The 25214-nt window shown below is 42.1% G+C and overlaps 3 protein-coding genes across 4 annotated transcripts; 2 read left to right on the top strand and 1 right to left on the bottom strand.

Annotated features, from left to right (window-relative positions):
- Positions 1–23: 23 nt before the first annotated feature.
- Positions 24–8786, bottom strand: prkg1l (protein kinase cGMP-dependent 1, like). 2 transcript variants are annotated; one of them, XM_084550697.1, is made up of 19 exons: positions 7597–8786; positions 7382–7505; positions 7007–7173; positions 6370–6483; positions 4842–4947; positions 4643–4706; positions 4263–4340; positions 3981–4075; positions 3128–3193; positions 2799–2876; positions 2620–2716; positions 2368–2507; positions 2178–2267; positions 1858–1999; positions 1609–1772; positions 1389–1511; positions 1056–1118; positions 895–961; positions 24–809 (listed from the first exon to the last, which is right to left on the bottom strand). In XM_084550697.1, exons 1-19 carry the CDS (start codon positions 7784–7786, stop codon positions 726–728), a joined length of 2052 nt encoding a protein of 683 aa, XP_084406823.1. In that variant the 5' UTR covers positions 7787–8786; the 3' UTR covers positions 24–725. The 2 variants fall into 2 exon arrangements, with proteins under 2 accessions (XP_084406823.1, XP_084406822.1); XM_084550696.1 differs by lacking the exons at positions 7382–7505; positions 7597–8786 and having other exon boundaries at positions 27–809; positions 2620–2674; positions 7007–7245.
- A 305-nt stretch (positions 8787–9091) lies between these two features.
- Positions 9092–12635, top strand: ubl4a (ubiquitin like 4A). The gene is made up of 4 exons (XM_084551239.1): positions 9092–9440; positions 10369–10474; positions 10593–10801; positions 11985–12635. Exons 1-4 carry the CDS (start codon positions 9393–9395, stop codon positions 12090–12092), a joined length of 471 nt encoding a protein of 156 aa, XP_084407365.1. The 5' UTR covers positions 9092–9392; the 3' UTR covers positions 12093–12635.
- Positions 12636–12768: 133 nt separating this feature from the next.
- LOC311493333 (dynamin-1-like protein) lies at positions 12769–20468 on the top strand. Its single transcript, XM_084551942.1, has 17 exons — positions 12769–13035; positions 13502–13628; positions 13824–13965; positions 14468–14514; positions 14616–14687; positions 14784–14870; positions 15032–15194; positions 15714–15834; positions 15985–16323; positions 16721–16841; positions 16946–17101; positions 17192–17281; positions 17377–17475; positions 17613–17729; positions 17808–17917; positions 18041–18200; positions 18323–20468. Exons 2-17 carry the CDS (start codon positions 13527–13529, stop codon positions 18377–18379), a joined length of 1983 nt encoding a protein of 660 aa, XP_084408068.1. The 5' UTR covers positions 12769–13035; positions 13502–13526; the 3' UTR covers positions 18380–20468.
- The last annotated feature ends 4746 nt before the right edge of the window (positions 20469–25214 follow it).

Raw genomic sequence — 25214 nt, 5'->3', positions numbered from 1 at the left:
CGTCTAGCTACATGTAATATACTTCTATTTCCGGTCAAACCTTTCAAAATAAAGCGTCGTTGGACTTTTTTGATATGCATGTAAGCAGAAAAAACACCCAGACAGAAAATTTAAAAAGAAACCGCGTTTATTATTTAAATTATATTTCAATTTTACAGAGAAAAAAGTTAGAGACATTGCAATGCAACAAGAACAGACTTTAAAATGAAACCTTAATAAAATCAATCATAAGTCATGTTTGTCATTTCCTCTCTTCCGTGTATATTTTATTATTAAAAACTTGATGTCAGCTATTAAGCAAATTAACATTTTGATATTTTAGAGTCATTAGTTTAATATAAGTTGCTTTATTATGGAGATCACGTCTCACCACTTCCTGTGTTTTCCTTTCTTTCTGGGTCTTGACCTTTTTTCTGTAAAGGCATGGTCTGACCCTGACGTCATTTCTTAATTACATTCATACATTTCAGGAGGAGATCAAGTAGCGACGCTGTGGTTGTGCTGCTAATCCACGAAGAAGAGAGCCTCACAGTGGGAATGCAGATTTATTATGAAAGCAAGAAACAGAGAGATGCTGCTTCTTGGTTTACTGAGTAAGTAGTGTAATATGTAATAATCAGTGGGCAGCATTTATCTGAAAATATAGTTAAATCTTAAACTCAAGCTGAGGGCAGCTGGTTATTTATGCTGACTGATCCTTAAAGCTGTTTGACAGAAATCAGAAGTCAGAAATCGTCCCAGTCAGTGCACGTCTCCACTGAGTCCTCTGAATAAAGACCACATGCACTATTTTCCAAAGGATGCTTCACCTGGAAAACAGTGAAACAGTGCAGTGATGTAAAGCAGAAATGCGCAGCGCTGCAAGAGTTGTCACAAAACAAAACCAAAACTTACATTTGGAATAACTGGGGGGGTTAATGTTCTTTTACATAGTCCGTCCCAGTCGAATCCTTCAAACCATCTGAGTAAAGACAGACTCTCATAACATATAACAGCATGTTTCTAAGCAAAAGGCATGAATGCTTTTCCCTAGCGTAATAAATCTGTTGTCTTACTTGTGCTTCTGAATGTCCTTGGCCCCGTTTCGCTGACTGCCCAGTCTCTCAGAGGGATTGCTCCTGAGTGATGTAAAGCAAGCAAGAACACACCAATAAATAAACTATGAATTAATAATCAGATTATCTTATTTAAGAGGTGGCATTGCAGCACAATCTGCAGTCAATACACCCGCCTCATTGCTTAATTTGCTCCTATCTGGTATAGCCTGGAGGGAAAATATAAAACAATCCACAAACGGTGTGTGGATTTTTTACGTGAGGAAAAGGCACTACTGAAAAATAAGTAGGATCATTAGCTGTCACATCGTGTTTAGTGGACCATATTTACACCTGCACAGTTTCTTTATGAGACTGGAGGCGCTTTTGCTGATGGGTTTGGGGAAGTCGATCTGATCGATGCCACGGACGGTTGCAGCGAGAATCTGCATCGGGTCAGAGCTGCTGAATGGGAGCCTGGAGAGAAAGATACGAGCCTATTAAAATCACTTCTATGTACTGGGCGCTGGAGAAATGAGCTTTGAACACAAAAGAACAAAACTGTAAAGCTTACCCACCACTCAGGAGTTCAAACACAAACACACCCAGAGACCAGAAGTCTGCAGATGTACTGTGGCCTTTATTCAAGATTATTTCAGGTGCCATGTAGCCCAGCGTACCGCAGAATGTCCAGGTTTTCTTACCCACCTCTACCCTCTTCAGACATCTGGAGCCAATCTACAAGAGGCAGATATCAGCACATTTACCTGAAGACTCAACAGAGAAAACGTGGACTTAGGCTTAAAAAAAACAAATACAGTACCAGTTTGGCATAACCATGCTCATCCAGGAGAACATTTTCAGGCTTGACGTCTCTATAGATGACACCTTGACAGTGAAGAAAGGTCAGGGCCTCAACAACGCAAGCTGTGTAAAACCTGGTCCTGCATTCTTCGAAATATCCTCTGCAACAGTATGGAGAAGAGCTCATTTAAGCGTAACAGATAAAAAATGTTGCAGAAAGATAAAAGGCAGACCCTGATCAATCGTAATATTTCACTGTGATGAAAGCTTGAATAAAGGTTACAAATATTTTTCTCAGCAAGATGATAAAATTAATTTCCTCTAGTTCAAAGTACGTACTCGTCTTTGAGCAGACTGAATACATCCCCACCAAGACAAGCTTCTGTCAAAACGTACAGGTGCTCAGCAGCCCTGAAGGTTTTATGCAGCCTGTGATTGATAAAAAATAAAGAAATGTATCAGATTTTTTTTTTTAATCATTAACTCGACACCAAGACAGTCCTAATAATTACTTCCAAAAAAGAGACACCTGACTATAAATGGACAATTGGCCTCCATTAGGATGCGACCTTCTCTCAGGACATGTTCTTTCCGACCGCCGGTGAGGATCAGCTTCTTCTTTAGGACCCTCATGGCGAAAAGACACTTGATGTTGCTCCTTAGTTGTACCTTACAAAGGAAAAATCAATACATTACATTATAGAAACATGGAATCTCAATGAGGCACCACCACAGGGGATCTGTGTCATTGTGTATTAGCGGCTATAAGATCAACCCTTACCAGGTCTACGTGACCAAACTCCCCAACTCCCAGACTGCAAATAATCTGAAAATCACTTAAGGTGGAAGATGAGAGGAGAGCAGGATCCACATCAGACCTGCACAAAGTGAGAATATTGGCGAGCCGGTGTTTTGTGTTTGCCATCTGTGCAAATAAATCAGTGTTGTAATTCTCCTTACTCAGGTCTGGATTCACTGGTTCGCGGCTCATCTTGACGGCAGTCAAATGCAGACCCATCGATAATGTCTTTGAAGGTCCTGAAACACAGAAGCATGTGAATGTTCCCCAGGTTTCTGCAGATCAATTTAATGCTTACTTCTTTTATCTCTTGTGTACACTGTCCTCAGACTGTCTGCTGCTGCAAAGGTGCAAATTTCCACAATGTGGGATAAAGGATTAACTTCTCTTTTTTTATCTGTTCTGATCTATTCGTATCTTATCTTACTTTATAATAATTCAGGTAAAAAAGTCCATTCTTTGTGTACATAAACACTAAATATCCACTCACTCTCTGTCTATTACCAAGCATGTAACGTCTCCATCAGCCGTCACGTTCGCAGTCCGAATGTCCTCTCTGAAGACAAGAAAGGACCATTCAAATCAAAAATTCTCATCAAAAGATCAACAATGCAAAGAATAAAATATCTGAAATCAGACGCTTGTTGGAGGCTTTGTGGGTCTAATGGATTCTAAACACTTCCATATTTTTGGGGACTGCTAGGCAATAAGACCTTACTGGGATGAGATCCACAAACATAATAATAATCATTCTGTTTAAATGCAAAACTATGTATTTGGTAACATCAAAGACAAAACATTACCGGCTATACTATTGGCAGCGAGCAAGAAATCCGCCACAAGGAAATGGTTAAAAGTAGAACCACGCACCATTGATGAAGGGAATGAAATTTTCTATGCGATTTATGTTATTAAGAAGATATCTTTTTCCCTCGAACTTGAAAAATAAAAATTTTATAAGATCTGGACCAAATGGACTGGGTATGTAAAATCAATCAGATCTGATTTCATTTGACTGTACTTGTGCTACCCTCTTTTTTTATGTGATGTTTAGACTGTATGAGATGGTGTGCTCCCCTGTTCTGTTCTGTTTTGTTATAGCTTCAACTGGAATAATTAGTGATCCGTAAAAGAAAATCCTGGAAGGCCAGTATGGAAATAATCACTCAAACTTTCTGCATCCATCCTTTTTATGTTCTTGAATGACTAAGGCTGTAATGAATGTATGTGATGGAAATTTGCCTTTCCAAATAAAAAAGATCCTTAAAAAAAAAAAAAAAGATATCTGAAATCATGCAAATAACACTTTTTCTTCTGAACCACGCGCATTGTTTTCTTCTTACCCCCACAGAGCTTTTTCACCGAACCACTCTCTCTCTGAGAGCTTAGAAAGCACCGTCTGCTCTTCATGCCCCGGCTTCTTTTCCGTCACTTTCACCTGGCAAATCCAGAGGACAGAGGTAATGAAAAAGCATTAAAGCAGCGAAGAAAAGCGCCCATGTCAATTATCGCCATCACAGAGCAATTTCTAAAGCTCCTCTGACATTTTGTCCTCGGCAGTCTAAATCTATTTCTCGAAAAGCCTCATTTCATCTGTGCAGCAAGCAGAGAGCGTAAAACTTTACCTGGCCTTTGCTAATGATATAAAAGGTGTCTCCTGCAGCCCCCTGTCGAATGATGTAGTCACCGTCAGCGTAGCGTGCCTGGAAGACAAACAGACAGTGGAGCAATGAATTCAAAAAGGGAATTAAAAGGTGGAAGGAAAATAACCAGCTCTCGGCACACAGAAAGACTCATTCTAAAGCTATCGTTGCACATGTTTGTTGACAGATGCAACACAAAGAACGCTGAAAATAGAAAACGGAGCGGGGCTGCGTGTAGACAGGAATGTTTACACAAATCTGGCGGTCCCTCTGTCAGCACACATAATCTATTTGCCGGATTCTGTTTGAAGAATGATGGTTTTACAATGTTGTGCTTCACATCTTAATAACTTAATCTGTACCTCCTCCATGAGATCAGACATTTTCATGATGACATCCTCTGACAATGACTGGAGGAAGGGAAGGCTGCACACAGGAAGAGGAGATAGCATGTGCTGAGCATAAATCACAGGAATGTTGTCCTCACACAGAATGACCCTTTTGATATTGCTGGAATATTAAACAGGCTTTTCAAATCAAGCGTACTGGCCAGATATTCACCTGCTTAGCAGCTCCACTGAATGAGAAAGGCGGTTGAGACCACTCTGCATGAGTATGGTTTGGTAGCTCTTGCGGTCAATAACCCACAGCTTGCTCTCCGTCTGTGCTGCAGATCAAAAGACGTAGAGGTATGGAGGAAGTGATAAAGGCTGTGACACTAGAACTCATTGAACCTCACTCTCTCAAAGACACATGCTTTCAGTGATGGATATGGGCGCACAGTTCAGAGCAGGGAGTAAGAAATTTGCTTTAGGAATGCTTACCTGGTAGAATGAAAAGAAACGTATGTGCTCATTTTCCTCACATGTGACATTTAATGGAAATGTAATCTAATTTCCTTGGCTATAATTACTGCTTTTCTTTATAATAGAGCACAAAAGAGGGTGTTCTAAATTAATAATGACCGATATTGATTGGTTTACTGAAGCTTCCTGCAAATGGAACAAAATGTCCTCTAGACAGTCTAATTAGATCCAACATCTGATAATGTGGCACAGGATTGATATCTCAGTTCCCCTGTTTGAGTATCATCCATAAGTTTCCGCATGACATGCAGCTAAGGGCCATTTCCATCTGCAGGTATCCTAATAACACAGGAGCACATTCGATGACGATGCCCTGTTTTCACCCGCTCCCTTATCACTGTCGCACTGAAACTCACCTTACAAGCAGACGCCTTACTGATGGCCTCAGATGGCCACATGTCGGGAAAAAATTAATTTCAGGTCACAAAGGAGATAAACACTGTGGGGCGAGGACAGATCCAAAGGGTAGGCCAGACAGAAATGGACATTGAAGTGAGGATGGCGGCCTTACAACATGAGCTGAGCACTATTACCAGAGAGCAAGCAAATAGTGTGGAACGGCAAATTGGAAACTGACTGGTCTCAAGATAAAGACAGCAGCACCAGCAGTACAAAAAAGGGAATGAGATGCTTCATCAAACAAGGCAAATAAACAGATGCTTCAATCTAAACTGATCACGGCCATTTCCACAGCCTATTTATTTGTGAAACCAGGTCAGATGCACGTATTGATGGCTCAGAAGGTTTTCTCACAGGACTGTGATCATGCTCGAAGGAAAGCGATAACACACTTTCTATTTTGGAAGGAATAGCACAAATTACGACACCAGTAACGTGTGCTATGATAAGAGAGCAAGAGTCGTTTATTGCAGATGGTTTCAGGAATAATTTTTTTGTAAAATTCACATTAAATTGCAAGGAGGGGAAGTGTCTCTCTAGGAGCTGGGTCACAGCAAAGCAGGAAATGTCTTAAATTCCCCACATCTCTGAGAAACCCATTTGAAGTAGCTGTTCAAGATTTCAAAAGGTCTTTGATTTTAGATTCAACAGATGTGTCTGGTTTATGCAAGAAAACGCCCGCTTGTGAGTTTCTTATAAGCAAGAATTATTTAAATTCACACCAAGTCAAGATTAATCACAGTGCAAGTCCACCAGTGTTTCAGGTTGACAGCTCTCCAGAGATATAATTATTAAACCAAGAAGCCAACACAATGCTTTGATACCTGAGACGGAGTAGGTGTGGGTGCAGCTGTAGAAGAGCGCTAACTCTCCAAACATGTCCTCTGGCTCAATTGTGAGCACCTTCAGTCCGTCCTTTGTCATCTCCAGTCTTCCTTCTGTAATTAACATATACTCAGCGAAGACACACAACATGAACATTCACTGGTTTGTGTCAGATAGAGAGACTGTCAAGAATCTTGTCAGTGTTTGTAATTTTCAGTACAAACAACAGAGAGGCAATCATCCTGTCAGTGGCTTGATGACAGGAGAAAAACAGACACTGTCTCATTGCAAATGCAGCCAAGATTCCTCAGGACAATCAAACACTGATGAACTGTGAGACCAGGGCAAAGCAGAACCCTCTTTCCTCTACCCTCTTTAGGTTCAAGTTGACATTTCAACACAAAACATCAATGTAGGTCACTTGTTATTCCCCCAAGTGTCTCCTCTCCCCTCTTGCTCAGGCATGCATTTGTCACATTTCTGTGCTTGTGATATACCAGCAGTAAGAAAACTGAAATATTAAGACAAGATATTTTATTGGGACGTGCTTAAGGACCCGTCATCTCCATGAAATCTCAATAAGCATCCCATAAAAGCATGATTAATGTTAGCTGTGATAAGAAGACAGTGGCTTACCTTCTAAAACATAAGCCTGAGCCCCGACGGCCCCCTCCTGAATGACGTAGCAGCCTTGATTGATGGTGGTGTGATACATACAAGCTACGATGGCTCCGATTTCTCCTTCGTCAAGGTTCTTCAACAAGTCGTTTTTCAAAAACGCTGCATGGATCCGCCTCTGAGACCTGAGGACATGAAGGTAGGACACTGATCTGAACATTTAAGGGCAAGTTATTACATGTTCTGAATGCTCAATATCATACTCTCTGGAAATTATTAAAAATATTTGTTGTTGTGAGCCATGTGGGAAGAAATCAGTGAGCCTTTAACATTTGAATGTCAGACTTTTCATTCGGAGCAGGTGGGAGCTGAGGGAACACTGTGTGCTCTTACTCTTGGCTTTTGTCACAGCTTCTGTGTGAAACCATGGCGAGAGTCACAGGGTCCAGACTGAGGGGCTCAGAAATGACTGTGTTCCTTTTGGCACTCTGGTTGTCCTCAATTTGAGCTGAGCAAGCTACAGAAAGAAGTCAGAGCTCTAAGTCATCTTTAAGGCTTGTGCCACCTGTTGGTGTTAGCATATACAGTAAAAGCATCATGCTCTGTACCGGCACTGACTGCAGAGGGTCCAGGGAGCGAGACAGTGATTCGGTAGCGATCCAGTTCTTCCTGCAGTCTCCGAATGAGCTCATCCTTAGTATCCAACTCAAGTTCTAACTCATCTATTAGCGTGTCCCTCTGGCGGAGCTCCTCAATCTTGAGCTGCAGGGCAAACTGGAGGTCCCGAAGGGTGCCCATAACCTGCAAACACCAGGTGAGATAACAACAAAAATATATATATCTCTATGCATATACCTGTATATAGAGGTCCAGCCACACCAAATGCATGATTTCTGTCTGATTTTGCATTTAATCCCATTTTCCTGCAAGGACCTCAAGTAACATGACAGCCCTTCCCTATCATCTGTGTCTCTGCCTGTGATTACTTAGATTGATTTAATTAATATCAAGACAAACAAGGATGCAGTGAGCTATGGCTGCTTGAATTAGAAGATGATCTGCATGATTCTTACACATAATATACTGCATAATGTGTTGACAAGGATAGATAGATAGATAAATAGATAGACAGATAATTAAAGCATATTCCAGTAACACAGCTTTCCATGCAATAAAAAAACAATATATTTGTCTTTGGTATATGCATATATTTTGTTTCATTACAATTATCATCCGAATACTCCGGGGTTTTTTTTCCTTCTGAGCTTTCTCTCTCGCATCTCAATGAGAAAAATGATTCAAGGACAAGAAAATGCTGAACAAGAAAGTAGAAGTGCCACGGACTGTCTCATATATAAACTCACTATGCTGAGTGCCACTCAAAAGTCTTAACAGAACAATTAAACTGATTTTTCATATGATTTTCAGGCGATGCCACATGCAGTAATAAATGATGATGTTTCTAACAGACATCCAAGACCAATGTGTACAGAGAAGCCTACATAAAGCTAATGCCAAACGATATTTCGCACCACACACAATGATCCCTTACCTCATGCAGCCTGTAAAGCGTTGTGGGAGTCTTTCTCACTTGTCCTGAATAGGTTCGTCCTGGTTTGGCGACAGACAGTCCACTCGACAGGTGCACCTCCCCTCTGTAACCACCCAAGTGAAGGATGCTCTCCTCTCTCGCTGGGGGCTGGCCAGGGCTCGACACAGACAGCAGGCAATCACATGACCAAGACAGCGGGACCATCCAGCAGGGCGTAATGAGGAATGGACTGGATCCCAACTGGGTCAGAGGGTCCTCGGGGTATTTCTGAGCCCCGGGGATCCGACAAACTGCGAACAGCGAACATTAATCATTTTTATTCCCCACTGAGCACATGAGACATTGAAGGCTGGCTGCGTGCTTTGATCACAGGTTTACTCACTCTGACTCCGTATGTGCACAAAGCAAAGTAGCACGGTGGTAATAGCTGTAGCTGCTAATTTGTGAATAGTGAAATATGTTTTATTACAAGTGCACGGAAAGTCTAAATTGTGATTTGAATATAGTTGTAGTGATAAGAAGTAGTCAGTTTTACGTTTAACCTGATGATGAATGCAAATATTACCATATTCCTTTTTTCTTTTAATATTTAAAGACAGTATCCTAACTTTTTTAGTGAAATAATTCAGGTATTGCCCTCCGCTGCAGTACCTCACTCCAGACAGTGGGTGGCAGTGTTGTCCTCTGACAGCATCCGCAGCCGCTCCCATTTTCAGGAGAAGAAGATGGGCCTTTGACAAGAGAGGAACCCCCTTATCGCGAATCAACAAAATAGCGTTACTTTGATAGATTTTGTTGTAAATCATTTAGAAATACTGTTACGTTGCTGTGTGTTGTTCGACGTATTTGAAAATGATCCTTACAGTGAAACCGCTTCAAGGAAAGGAGTGCTGTGTACAGGTAAGGCACCGCCGAGCTAGCTAACCGCCCATGCTAACATAATTCGCATCGCTTGGTAGCACGTATAGGCAAGCTAGCGGGTTCAGCCGACAGTGGAGATCATGTCTCAAACTGATCTACATTTAAATGAAACAACACTGCACGTGAATCTTGAGTGTTAAAATGGCTGCCAAACACCACACTTTGTAGTTTAAACGGGCGTTAACGTAGCTAGCCTGCCAGCATAATTCGCAAGGAACGAAACGCTGAATGTAACGTGATGAGCCTTTCTCTCCGTTAACTTTCTATACCACTTCCAGTCACATCATCCGAGTGGGAGCTCTCTAGGTCCTTATTTGGTGGTTCTTGAGAAGAGGGATGTCACTATCCTAATCGTTTAGCAAAGCAATATCTTAGGAAAATATTTTGGTTAGGCTTTCAAGTTGGTGGTTGTTTGTTCACTATGGACCGGCCCTGGCCCCAGTGTGTACCTCTCATGTTTTGAAATGATAACGTTGCTATATGAGGCACAAACTGGGGGAGTCATACAGTATGTGTAGAAACACCCACTAACCTGCTGAATAAAGGAGAGCATGAATCACTCTTAAGTCTTGAGTGTAGGGGCCGTTATTGTTTTTAATCTGATAAGGATGATAGATAGCTGAAGGATTTTGTGTAATATAATTAAGGGATAATACGGACTCTAAAGTGCTTGATGATGTGCATATTGAGGGCTTTTCAGGAAAAATACTAAATGAGTCAGTTTTTCTTTAAGTATAAGTGGGCAGAGGGGCAATAACAGAGGGTCAACAGCATAAATTTGTCGCTGGTTTGATTTGAAGTTGATGCAAAGCAAAAATTTCATATTCTTTACACTTAGACCTTTTAGTACGTTTAACAGAAAGAGAGACCATCTATTGTACGTGTTTTGATTTTGTCAATCTTTCAGGTGACTGAAGATGAAAAGGTCTCCACAGTGAAGGAACTTGTGTCTGAACGTCTCAACATACCAGCAAACCAGCAGCGGCTACTCTACAAAGGGAAAGCGCTTGCAGGTAGAATTGCCGACATTCAAGCGTTCGATAATTGCGGCTTCTCGTTCTTGTGATTGTTTTCTACATGCATCAAGTGTTAAAGTTTTTGACGATGGCAACCATTATTGCTTTCCCTCAGATGAACACAGACTCTGTGATTACTCCATCGGGCCAGAGGCTAAATTGAATCTGGTAATCCGTCCTGTGGGGGAGAGGACTGGTGCTTCAGGGATGGTTGCCAGTAGCAGCAGCAGCATGCATGGAGGAGTGTGGCAGACTGTGTCCACAATACTTGCTAGGCACTTCAGTCCCGCAGATGCAGCAAAGGTCCATGAACAGCTTATTAAGGTACTGAAATGCAGCGTCTTTGCTTCTACACATTGTAATCTGATTAAAGATAAATGTTTGCTTGTTCATTCTGATACATGGACATACAGTGGATTTACATTTACAGTGTGATCATCCATTGCTGCCTGTGGAAACTTGAGGCTAAAAATATTAAGGGCAACATCAAGCACTGGGTGAAATGATTTTGCCCTAGTGATGGGTCATTTGTAAACATGTCACAGTGAGAACAAGTTAATAATTTAGTTTCTGGCATTTTCCAATTTACATAGAGAATATCCGGGTTTCCTGTTCCTGAAAGAGAGTTAATGTGTTTCTCAGTGTAGCATTAACAAAACCTGAGGTTTTCTCTGCTTCCTCCTCTCCAGCTGAGTCTGAAGGAACTGTCTGACATGCCATTTCATTTCCTCATTTTTGCCGTCAGCATTTCTAATGCTTCCCTGATCCTTTGTCTCTTGTTGTGTGTGACATTTTAGTCACTGTACTTTTAACAGACCAGCTGAGACTGTCCCATTTTAGTATCTGATCCAATCACTGCCAAGACAATTATTTGTCTAGATCTGAAGGAAATGGCAGGTTTACCTTTTGAAACTCCTTCTATCCAACAGTCACTTTGTTTTGGTCATTTTGTAGTATTCAGTCAGTGCTTGTGAAGATGTAAAATTTGGAGTCAACCAGTGATTTTCATCAGATCCATGGTGATCTATCGCTGGAATAAGTATCACTGTAGACAGATGAACATGCCTAGAAGTTCCCACTGAATGGTGATAAATGAGGAAATCCAGTATCGAAACTAAAAATGATCGAATGCGTCATGGTTATACGGATATCTTCAGTCAAAATCTTTCAGTACTAATGACAGTTGTTCATAATAGTAAACACAATTATCTTTATCTATTTATAGTTGTTATTTATAATGGGAACTTCCATTTTTTTTTTTATTTCTCCTGTATGCTGCTGGACCTGAGTAACACATTTAATTCCTTCCATGTTTTTAGCATGGTTGTATGATAATGAACAAACCTTGACCCTTAAACTTGCTTGAATCTTTGACGAGCTGAATGCTCAACTTTGTCATCAATAAATATATAACAATCTCCAAGCCCACACACATAACATAAAAAAATAAATACATTCATCTGAATATTTTTAACCTGTTCTTTCTCAATTTTCTTTTTTTCTTAAGGACTATGAACGCTCACTTCGACAACTTAGCCTTGATGATATTGAGCGCTTGGCAGGAAGACTGCTTCACCCGGAGGGCGAGGGCATGGACACGTCATACATGGACTAAAGAGCCCTAGCTCAAGGCTGCTTTTTTCGATTGTTTTTTAAAGAGGCGCTCAGTGCTTGAAAATGCATACAGTGTTTAGAGTGAGAAATCATGGAAAATACAATATGAGTTTTCTTGCAGGGAGCCCCTGGTGTGTGCCTAATCGGTGGCTGAGTGAACAGGGATAATGCTGATTGTAGATTATCTCAGCAATAGGGCTTTCTTATCCGTACAAAGGGCTTGGATAAGAAAACATGGACAGTTTGAATTGGCCTCTATCACTGATGGTGCAGTAATGACTTAAGACCTGATCACATAACATCTGAATACAATGGAATCCATTTATGCTGATGCTTTCACATGATCTCTGGCTGCTACAACTCCCAGGGGACACTAAATTCTTCTGGATGGTATTTATTGGTAATGTCTGTGCTGAATGATGACTGGGTTTTTCTTTCTGTTGACTATCTGTGAGAAGGTAATACAAGTTTTATCCTCTAACTTACTGATGGGTGTTGTATGATTTGTAAATATGTTTATACATGCAGACATTAAAACACAGTAAAACAATTGTCTTGTACTGACATTTTACTTGATAAGTATTTAAGTTTGTCTGGAAAGAGTTTTAACTAATTATAAAAATCAATGATAAAATAGGGAGAACCAGTTCATTCAAAGTGTTTGTATATTTTATCCAGAGACTTTTAAGGGTTGGGACCAAATGATAGCTCATCAACCAATCATCGGGCAGGAAACCTCGTGATTCAAAATTTCCGACCAATCAGAATGGTGGAGCTTAATGCGGTACCGCCTATGTGTATGCCTGACCGTTCGTAGCGTATGCCGCTAATTTCAGATAACAGTTCGGGTAAAATGCAATGTTTTTGACGATTCGCTTTCCCCCTGCACGCTATGAAGGACAGTCCGGTCGGATAAGAAGGTATTTTTGCTGAACATCGGCAAGGTGAGACCGGAGCATCGTTTGTTGTTGCTGCTAGGCTACTTAGCACAGAGCTAGCAATCTCCTTCACTTCCTGCCTTTAACAAGGAGCGTTAGCAAGCTAGCGTTAGCACATTATAACTGGGACGTGTCCCGCTGCCATTATAAGGTTATTATTGTTAGTGATAAATAATAGTCTGCTTTAATGTTGAAATCGTACTTTAAATTGACGTGTTATCTGTGAGGAATCGGGACGGTAGTGGTCTAAGGTGCTGGGGTTACACCCCTCTCATCAGGACCACTTTTCCCTTTGGTCAAGCAAAGCTGTTTGACCTAAAGAAAAAATGTTTAATATTTATTAACAGTATATTTAATCATTCCACACATTGTCACGATTTTCTCATTAGACATTTTGGAATCGTATTATAGTTTAGATATTTGGATCTGCTTTACTGTTCTTTCTGTCAGTCCAATGTTTGTCTTCTTTCAGTAAGCGTGTCCAGTCTGCTGGAAAGATGGAAACTCTGATTCCCACCATCAACCGGCTGCAGGAGGTCTTTCTCACAGTGGGCGCGGAAGTCATACAGCTACCTCAGATAGTCGTGGTTGGATCTCAGGTCTGACAGAAAATCTTTTACAGTCATGTAAAATAAAAACAATAACTTCACAGTTATCAGGACCTTTGTCCATGCACCACAGATCAGAAATGTACTGATAAAGTGTTATGAAGGGCACAGCACAAAACACTAATATGGTACGCTTTGCCGGTGACTGTGTCAGGGTTGAATTGCTCCGATTGTGTGCCTTAACAGAGCAGCGGAAAGAGCTCTGTGTTGGAGAGATTGGTTGGACAGGATTTCTTGCCACGGGGATCAGGAATAGTCACAAGACGACCCCTGGTGTTGCAGCTTGTTAATGTTGCCCCTCTGCAGGAGAGACTGAAGATTGAAAATGGTACCCAAATCTTAATCTTTAACTGTTTGTGTCAAAGTGAAGTTGTTTTAAATATACTGTTATATGCTCGTGTCAGCACGTAAAAGAAAGTTTGCTATTTCTTCAGGTGCGGAGACTGCTTGCAGTAGTTTTATGTCTGCTTGGCACTTAGGAACTTTCACTCACTGCTTTGAACTGCTATTCCTTTTAGGTCTTTGCTCTTCTAACACACAGCCTTTCTTCTTCTTCTTCTTTTTCTTCTTGTTCCCCGCTACTTTCAGGAAATGGGGTTACACAAAATGCCCCAAACAGCCACCCAGGTCTCTGTATATTTGGCATGCTACGTGTTAAACCTCATCATTTCACTAGTCAACTCTCAGACATTTAGTTCATGCTAATCCCCATGTGTCTTGCATGATATACGTTAGTTTTAAGACTTTTGAGTTTACATTATGTCTCACCAAATTCAAATTTTATATACATTTCGCTGTGGAATGACTTGCCTTCATCCTTGTTGGTTCAGGTGTCAAAGCTGAAGAATGGGGCACATTTCTGCACTGCAAGAACCAGGTATGTATTTATTTTAGAGAGTCAAATGGTGTGCATGCTCCCTTTCTCCTCTGTCATGTGCCGTGTTTAGGTGATGCATCATTCTCTCACCTTATCCTCAGGTCTTCACAGATTTTATGGAAATTCGTCAGGAAATTGAAGCAGAAACTGCACGCAGTTCAGGCGACAACAAGGTGAGAAAAACACCGTGATGTGAATTTAGTGACGCTGTGAGTTTGGCACATTGGTCATGTTCTTTTTTTTTTCTTTCTTCATCCCATATCATCCAGGGAATCAGTCCTGAGCCCATTTATTTGAAGATTTTCTCCCCTAAAGTCCTCAACCTCACCCTGGTTGATTTACCTGGAATTACAAAGGTAAACTCAGCCACTAAAAGGATGTTTCTTTTGTTTGATACGGGAAAACACAATGACACTAGACAGTTGTTCATGCTGACTGAATTGCTTATCTGTAATCTTCACAACAGCAGGGAATCTGTGCTGCGGTAACTGTATCAACGTTTGCTTATTGTTGTCAGGTTCCTGTTGGGGACCAGCCAGAGGACATTGAGGCTCAAGTGCAAGAGATGATCCTCTCCTTTATCTCAAATCCAAACTCGCTCATCCTCGCCGTGTCCCCTGCCAACTCTGACTTGGCCACCTCTGATGCTCTGAAACTGGCTCGTGAAGTTGATCCAGATGGTAAGACATCTTCTATACAGACACGGCTCCTCCTCAGATTCCATCTTAAATTTCTTTCGTCCCCCCCCCCCCTTTCTCTCTCTCTTCCTGTTTAATACATAACACGGTCAAGCTGAAATGTATTTTCAGTCATTAAATGTGTAGGAAGAATGCCATGTACTCAAGTCATTTAAAGCTATTGAGAGTATCAAGAATCTTAATCTTAACAGTTAACAGCATCCTGACAGTTAATGGTTGCTTTGAAAGTGAGTGCTGCTGTCAGGGTACATTCTGAAGAATAGAGGGATCAATAGTGAGAATGTGCCTGTAATAATTATCTGGGAGGTTGGCACTGTGCCCTGGAAAGGCCTGTTCTGCTCTGAGATTGTGTACTGGGATATCTAATCTGGGCTCAAATGTTCCCCTGCCACCAGAGACATGTTACCTGTTTGTTATGTTCTAATGTAAGATTTCCTGTGGGCTATGATGATACGATGGATGATTATCCACTGTTAAAGAACTGTGAATGCTGTGTGTCAGGTCGTCGAACACTGCTGGTGATCAGTAAACTGGACCTGATGGATGCAGGGACCGATGCACTGGAGGTTCTTCTGGGCCGTGTCATTCCAGTCAGGCTCGGGATTATCGGGGTGGTTAACAGGTTTGAAATAACAAACTTCTAATGTTTAGTCTACTTTTATTTCAGAAATGTAATGTTTTTTTTTATATCTTTCTAATAACATGGCATCTGTTCAGTATCATTATGACTCTGCTCCTCCAACTGAACACCCACTCTTGTTATTCCATCTAGGAGTCAGCATGACATCAATACCCAGAAGAGCCTGGAAGACTCGATGCGGGATGAGCACGCCTTCCTGCAGCGCCACTACCCCTCACTCGTGTCTCGTGCTGGCTCACGCTATCTGGCCAAAACTCTCAGCAGACTGCTCATGCACCACATCCGGGACTGCCTGCCAGACCTCAAAACCCGAGTGACTGTGCTGAGTGCTCAGTACCAGGCACGGCTCAACGGCTACGGTCAGCCAGTAGAGGATCACAGCGCCACCCTGCTGCAGATTGTCACCAAATTTGCCAGTGATTATTGCAACACCATAGAGGGAACAGCCAGGCACATACAAACCTCAGAGCTGTGAGTCTGACCTCACTTGAGTTCTATGGCATGACCCATGCTTTGATGATGATAGGTGCGTTTGTTTCACATTTTAGCAGTTGTCTCTGTTTTTCAGCTCGTCCTCGAATCTAATTAAGTAGTTCTCACCTCAGCATTTTACTTACATTGGTGAACAATGCCATGAGGTTGATGTCTGGTCTGTGTAATGTAAATGTAAATTGAAATGGTATTAACATATTCGATTGGCACCTGGATCTCGGCAGATCTCTTACCTCAAGGGAAACTGTTATTGTAAATATGCAGGGGGCAAATATTGACCATTTTTACTACATTTCATTCTGGAACAATTAACATTAGTGATGCACAGCACTGAGAAACAGCATTGGTGTCACATCTAATGCCGTCTCTTCTGCAGCTGCGGAGGTGCTCGAATGTGTTACATATTCCATGAGACATTTGGCCGCACTTTGCAGTCTATCGACCCCCTGGGAGGGCTGACTGATCTCGATGTCCTCACTGCCATCCGCAATGCTACGGTAAGCTTCTCCTCGTGTAGTTTGTTAAACACTAATTCTGGTCATGTTCTCTTATTTGGAGGGATAGCGCTTGAAAGCTGGCGGTTGTGTGATTTGCCCTGCAGGGTCCACGGCCGGCGCTTTTTGTGCCCGAGGTGTCTTTTGAGTTGCTGGTGAAACGGCAAATTAAGCGTCTGGAGGAGCCTAGTCTGCGCTGCGTTGAGCTTGTTCACGAAGAGCTACAGAGAATCATCCAGCACTGCTCTTCCTTTAGCACGCAGGTTACCCAAGAGATGATAACACGCTTTACACTTTACTCACTTGGTAAAATACTGCTAAATTGTTCATAAAGGATTATTTTGTATTTTCAGGAGCTTCTGCGATTTCCCAAACTGCACGATTCCATTGTGGAAGTAGTGACTGGATTATTGAGGAAACGCTTGCCGATTACTAATGAAATGGTAAGCCTTAGCTTGGCTAAAATGATCTTTCACGTTAATTGTGTTAACCAAGATTTGAGTCCTATTAAATGCCTGGTGTGTTTTTTTTTCTTTAGGTGCACAATTTAGTAGCAATAGAGCTCGCCTACATCAACACGAAGCATCCTGACTTCACGGATGCAGCGCAGGTCTCAGCATCTGTCAACAGTCAGCAGGTAGTTGTTTGTCCTTTACAGCAAATAGTCACATGCATAATTTATTGTGCTTTGTTAAACAGTTTTGGTAAACACATGAACATCACAACCACTTTCAAAGTTTTTAGGTGAGACTTCCTTGGGTTCATGTTTTTCAGGCTGAGGGTCTTGATGGAGGCAAGCGCTGGAAGAACGAGAACGTTGCGGAAGAAAAAGCCCCAGCCGCTGGCTTTGGCAGTCCCAGCAAAGGCCAGGCCATTAACCTCCTCGACACAGTGAGTGGTGGGATTAGTTGTAGAATAAAACACGTAGGAGACTCATTTCAGACTCTTAACGTTTTATTTCTCTGTCAGGCGGTGCCTGTATCCCGTAAGCTGAGTGCAAAGGAGCAGAGGGACTGCGAGGTCATCCAGCGTCTCATCAGGAGCTACTTCCTCATTGTCCGCAAAAGCATTCAAGACAGGTTCGACTGGAAGAAACCCAGAGCACCTGAGGGCATCGACTCTCCTCTTATTACTTTTGTCAAGCCCAGTGGATGTCATCGATACTGATTTTCTAACTTTTGAGGCTTTCTGTGTGTCTACAGTGTGCCCAAGACAGTGATGCATTTCCTGGTGAACTTTGTAAAAGAGCATCTGCAGAGCGAGCTGGTGGGTCAGCTTTACAAACAGCCACTGCTGCAGGAGCTGCTCATTGAGTCACAGGACACGGCACAGCAGAGGACCGAGGCTGCCCAGATGCTCGAGGTAAAATTGGATGATGCTTTTGTTCGCTAAGCATCACGAACAGCAAGTCCTTTCACTTTGTCTTTTATCTACCCTTTGAGGGCAGCAATTTAACCAGCTTCTTTTCTCCTTTTCTTTCACAGGCCCTTAAAAAAGCCAATAATATCATCTCTGAGATCCGGGAGACGCATCTGTGGTAGCCAGAGGAAACGAACAAGTTCTCTTCTCATAACAGCTTTGAGAGTATGAAAGTGTATGTGAGTTTACGGGAGAGAAAGTGTGTGTGTGTGAGACTTTGTGCGTTAAAGCGTGACAGCACCACTGTTGTCTCATGGACCAATGACCGTAGCACATTTAGGTTTTTCCGTCAGCTGTTGCCCTGAACAGAACAATGTGGTTGTTGCTTTTCACTGTGAACATTGTGTAGAGACAGATAAATTAAACACTCAGGCCGAAAGTGTTATCGCAAAGATCAAATGTGAAAAGCATAGTCATGAACAAAGTTTTTTTGCATAATTTTGTGGGTCAAAAGATTTCTGCTGTAAATGTGTAATGTATATCATATGTGGGGGTTTTAAGTTATTCAGCGAGATGTTCTGGATTGAAACACGTTCACACGGTACAATCCCACCCACCGGGCTTCCTCTGAGCCTCTTCACCAGGTGCTGCAAGTACAATGTGTTCGATAAACGTTCCGGCTTTGCTTTTCTTTGTTAGAGCGAAAGTCCAACTGAGTCATTGCTGACTGCAATGCAACACTGAAGACGCACAATACTCGTTTTCAGAAATTGCAGGATGAGTTTGATTGTTTTTCCAGCTCTAGTGCTAATTGAAATCAGGTTTATTTTCCAGGGGCACATTTACCTGTCGGCTCATTTGTGCTGTTATTGTCCCACTTTCGTTAATGAGAGGACCAAACATTACCAACACACATTTCCCCTTGTTTACGTGAGATTTTTTAGACTCCCGACAATGAGGTGAAAAAAAAGTATGCAGTATGTTTATATACCATAGTATTAGCAAATTCCTATGATTTTAAATATGAGATAGCATCATAAGAGTAGGATTGTTAGATGTTAGACCCAGATGGTAGTCTTTCTTTTCATTTCCCAAACCAATTATCCACTTGTTTCCACTGTTAATGGTACTGAGAGCATGTTCCATATTAGAGACCCCTTTCAACCATGCAGACAAACTGCCCTCAGGAATGAGAGACTCCGTATGCCTGCTGTTTTTTTCACATCCCCATAAACATACGTAATTATTTAGCCAGAGGCTCTGTGCCAATCATTTTGTAATATTGACTGTAAAATTACGCATCTTTACCCAGCTGCTGTTTATAGCAGGCAGGTTCTTCCCCCGAGCTGAACCTCCTCATAGCCAAAATCCTAAACACGAGTACGACCTGCTTCAACGGGACCGTCAAACAGTGGCATTCTGTCTTCAGTCATTCTGTCCTTCTGAAAACCCTGTGTAACGTGGCGTGCGTGTGCCCAGTATGCATGTGTGGACATTTGTATGAATGAAACTTTTGTATTATTTAAGTGAATATTATTGCTATCATGTGTCAGCTGCCTGTTGAGTTCTTGCCTGCCAATATTTGTGATTCATGTTTACTGAATGAAGTCTGCTGAGTTTGGATGGACATATTAAACCCTAAGAAAGGACATTCAATAGTCAAGAGTCTGTTATTGATGATATGCAGCTGTAACAGTTGATGAGTTTTCATAGGATCTATTTGTCACCCACAGTGTCGCGAGAGTTGGTGTGATTAGAGTCGTTTTTCTTCGCCTTATTGATCTAAAGGGACTGGAAAAAGTCTGCCTAGTCAAATGGGTCTGTCTCACTGAGAGGATGAAGACAGAGTGTCCTGAAGGATGTCCACACTCATACAGTATGTTTGCAGGGACAAAAAGCACCGGTTTTCAAACCTTTATTGTTGTGTTTGAATTCACACTGCAGGCAGAGCTGCGGAGAAGGTTGATATTTCACTTTAGTTATCCGCTCCCATTTAGATGATGGATTATTACCTTTTTGATGTCAAGGCAATCCAAGTTAAACGTGAGCAGCGGTTAAGAAGCCTGGTGATGGATGGGAGGAAGGTAGCAGGAAGAGCAGAGAGCTGGTCATTAATGTTAGATGAGAGCGAGCAAGGGCGCTACACTCCAGGACGATGTATTATTGGCACAGCAAGGCAAACATGACATGTCAAATCACTACTGAATTTACACCCCGGTGGTCCCCGCTGTGCACAAAGCAGTCAAATTGCATTTACAAGAGAGCCAGATTGAGCAGCATCATTTCATCTGGCTCTCAAAAAATGAAAATGAACCAAATCGAATAAACTCTTAATTCAGGTGATTATGTTAAATTGCTTGCACTTTGTCTCCCACTGAAGCCAGTTATTCTGATCACCCTCTAACACACACCACACCTCCCCACCAACTGAGACTGGACTGGATCAAACCAACTCTGACATGATGGAAGGGGGCTCGGCTGCGGCACCGTGACAACTGCGCCGCTTTGGTCACCTATAACCAGCCAAATGAACACTGAATCACTGCATGCGACGTTTTCAACAAGATGTAAAATCCCTTTCAGCCGTCTGGTCTGTCACCAGGGGCGTGCAGAGGGTTTTTAGCTACGTTTCCCTCCTTGTGTCTGATACACTGTTGAACCAGTCAGCAGAGCAGGCTGAACAAAGCCATGGGAGAGAGAGTGAGAGAGAGAGAGAGAAGAGCTTCTGGGAAGAAATGTCTCTCACTGACTCTGTCGCCTCGACAACCGGGTAAGAAAGGAGGGGAGGGAGCAGCAGTGAGGGAGAGAAAGGACTGGGGAGCATAAAGGAGTGGAAAACAACACATTATGAACTGCCGGGGTTAGATGATTCCTTTAGAGTGAGGGAGGAAAGTGGATTTTCTATGTGTCCTCTCTGTGAGGGTTTCCTTAGTGTCTTTCTATCTTGATGAGTTATTAACTATCACACTAAATCCGTAACTGGTTTATTTTCTTCCCCACATCAGTGAATGGAGCAGATGAAATTGCAGAGCACAAGTTCAACACATTACAAGTGGACCAAGTAGGCCTGAACGCTCCACCTGTAATTCATCAGCCTCAGGTAAGTCTCTCCTCAGTGTGGCAGGCATTCGATTTGATAGAGGTGCTCTTGTTTTTGGCTAACTTAAAACACTGATTACTGAAGCCAGTCAATTATGCAGGTATCTAAGAAAAAAAAAAATGAAAGAGAAAGTCCAAAAAATGATTTAACAATTGAATAAGTTTTTTTTGTTTTTGCTTTATGTGTTTTTATGCTGCCAGAAAAAGAAAACAACATTCAGCGAGGCATATTTAATCCATTGCGTGTGTGTTCATGAGAGTGAGAGAAATTAAATGTTACATCCCTGAGATGCTTCACACACACACCTCGCGCTGAGCTCTGCGCTTCCTTCAGTGTGAGCGAGAATTCGTCGACAACAAGAAAACACTCACCTTTATTAGGTGCAAAGGGATCTCGAGAGTTTGACTTCAACCATAGATTCATGGTGCGCAAAGAATAGCAGGCACGTCCGCTATAAACACACTGCTGAGCGCTCATGCATAAGGAATATATTCATAGAGCACTAGTGGTGGAATCAATGCCCCCTTAAATGAGGTAGTATGCTGGCTGGATTTACACCAAGCTGGATGGTGTGTGGGGCAGGATGCAGCATGTGATATCCATATTGGATGAGATGAAGAGTAGATAAACTGAGGAGGGTGGAAATGGTGGGAGGGTTATTTTTAGCTGCTGTCAGTAATGAAGGTTACAAATCTCTCACCTTGGTGCACAAGATAAAGATGTAGAGAAAATGCATCAAGACTGAAGGGAGTAAAAGGCCAAGAGAGCGAGAGATGGATAGTGGGGTGAGAGAAATGTTGAGAAAAATTTTGATATGTGAAGGGTTCAGGCTCACTGCTTGGATTGCTCCCACCTCACCTGCTCGAGATGTAGAGGAGTGTAACGATATTGATTCTGAGCTGATCTGTGCTTTCACCGGCGAGAGACGACATACAGGGAAAATGTGAGGTTTATGGTTCGCCGTCTTCTTCTTTTAAATGCAACCTGCTGAACGCGACATTTAATATACAGCTTTGCCTGCACAACATGATCCATCGTGCACAGCTGCTGTACTTCTACCAAGCTGACAGGTACAGCGTGACCACCTGGCCTGCACTTGTTTAAAAGTAATAAAAATATACCGAGAAAGTTCAGACGTCAGGGCAACCGAGGGCATCCAAATCAGGGTCACACACAGTATATAATACAAAAGTGATGAATTCAAGATTTCACACCTGCATGCTGAAGTGCATTCCAGGCGTCTACATACGTTAATCTGTGTAATTTTTGAGCCTAAAACAGCTAAACATCGCCTCACTATGAAAAATCCATATGGGGGACAGTTTTTATTCCAATAAATACAGAAAGCAGTATGGCTAATGACACACCTGCACACGGTCCAAATCGACTGTTTTCTCCCAGTCTTTGCAGAAAAAATAGCAGCATTGAACAACTCTGGCAGGTTGTAAACACATTAGTTATATCAGGCTCTGTTCTGTTCTGCTCACGCTGCTCTGCAGCTGTACACGGCTCGTAATTATTGTACAGGAGCTGCAATGTTCTTGGATGCAAAGAAGCGTCAGACTCATCAAGAGGAGAGGAAAGGAAGTGTCCCCGAGGCCATGCAACACTGTGGTTGTCTCTCCTCCACTGTACCTGCTTGACGCTTGAAAGGCACATTAGAGGTTTAGCATGAAGCATCTAGCTGTACCTTAATGTCTAATAAGCGCCTCTCAGTGTCAAATGAATCCATCGAATTGTCAGAATTTAACGTCCGCACCACTAATCAGCCTGTTTTGACGTTGGAACGGGCACAGGCACAGAGCTGTGGAGATGTGCTGATAGCCCTGTCATTTAGATTTGGTTTCTATGAATATTAAACAGCAGAAAAGCACAGTTTCTGCTCACACATGTTTGAAGTGCTGGTCATTTATTTGATGGGGGATGGCTGTGGTGTGTGCGTATGTGTGCTTTCTGTCTTTCCCCACACTTTTCCCTCCTCCCTTCTTTCCTTCGCACTTCTCTCATATTGCGTGCCTCCTCTCTTCTGCTGCTGATGAGAGCACCATCATCAAAACAAGCTCGAGAGGCGAAGACATGAGATGTAAAAGGATTACAGAAATCCACTTACCGAAATTAGCAGGTGTATTCAATTTCATTTTCATGCGAATGCAGACTCATATCTCACATATTCCTTCAAGACTGGTCACATAATTGGTGTGTCACTTGGACAGAAACAAACTTGGAGAGGAAAACCGGCTTGAAATTACGGCATTACAGAAAATGGCATAATAGTGCTCATTTTGAAATAATCACCCGTGATGGTGGCAGATGCTACCATCAAATTACAGCCAGCAGCTTGGCGCAAATTATTTTCTTTGTTATTCTGAAAATATCCAAGCAATAATTGAAGGATTTTTCCGAGAAAAATGAAAGTGCTTCCACAATTTAAGGGTAAAATACCCAACATTATTAGTGAATTTCTTCTCTGCAGGTGCAGGATGTTCACAGTGCATGGGCCAGTGCTCGCTCATTATCGATGCACTGGAGTCCTTGTGTGTGCACTGGCATGGTAGGATAATTAATAAAAAAAAGTGTCCATGTTAAAAAATAAAAAAGCCACAAAATTGGCCTATTTTTAAGAATTATAGATACAGTGTGGAGCTTTAATTTCTTTTCCTCCACAGGCTTTATTATCGCTTTCATTAAAGAAAAAGAAATCCCGCATAAAACTGCATTAGCACTTCTAAGTCCTGTGCAAACTGGAGAAAATTAAAACCCATCGCAGATAGCGAGGAACTGTAAAGCAATGGCTTTTAATGATCTGCCCATGAAACACATTCATGAGCTGCACCATAATCAGCGATGAGGAGACTGCGTTTGTCACAGACTGACCGGAGGAGGAGATTTTCTGCTGCAAATACGAGCACACTTTCTGCTTTAACAGTATTATGACATAAAATGCATTAAGGTGTAAGAGAACAAACTAAAATCCCAAAACGATCAAGGCTCAGCATGTTAGTTCAGTTTAGCTTCAGGGGTTTGTCTCTCAAGAGTCTTTCTTCTCTTGGTTTCTGACTGGTGGAGTCTTAATCATTTTTACAAATATTGATTAAACCATATAATCTGTAAATTCTTCTCTTTATGATGGATTTTCACTTAAGCTACAGAGCCGGGCGCAGCTATCTTTTATCCATAATCAAGATTCAGTGTCCTACCTGGCTGACCTTAAAGCACTCTTCTAAAGAGAATAGATAAATTGCTGCAGTTAGCGGGCTCACTGCCACTTGAATGCAAACTGTCTGCAGTATCTTGTGTGTAGAGGAGTGGAAAACAAAAGTGGCACCTATTGACACTATTAGTCAAAGGCTGCCCATCACAGGAGATAAACCCTCTCTTATGCTGCAACTCTGTCTAATACCCCGCTCACTTGTCTTGTCAGTAATTAGACGTGTGAGATGATTTAATTTGGTGCAGAGCAGACACAGCTACAGTGACTGCTGATATCTAGAAAGACACCAGTAGACTCTCTCCAGGTGATAATGGCTGCACTGACAGAGAGAGAAATTAAATCACAGCTTTTAGCTTGTCTCACCCCCAAGCCCTTGTGATCAGCATCTTAAAGCAAGACTCAGCCAACCATTTTTTTCAAAGAAGCCCTTGAGAAAAAAAAAAAGGTTCCCCCCTCAATTTTCTCCATATGAGCTGTCAATAGAAGGCCTCTGTCGACAGCTGCTTGAGGACGGACTTAATTCTCTCACGCCCTTGCTCGCCGAGTACAACTTTGGAAGTTGCCTTGTCCTTCATTTTGTGTGATGCTTCTATCAGCTGCTGGTAGTTCAAATATCTATATTGTGCTCATGTTCACCTGCCCCGTCGGGAGAAAAAGCACAGCTTTAAGTGAGTGATGATGTTATGTGTCCCTGACAGGTGCCAGC

This window comes from Chelon labrosus, assembly GCF_963514085.1.
Source record: "Chelon labrosus genome assembly, chromosome: 9".
In the NCBI taxonomy this organism is placed as follows: Eukaryota; Metazoa; Chordata; class Actinopteri; order Mugiliformes; family Mugilidae; genus Chelon; species Chelon labrosus.
Note: the sequence above shows the minus strand (reverse complement) of the source record. Positions and strands in the feature narration are given on the sequence as shown.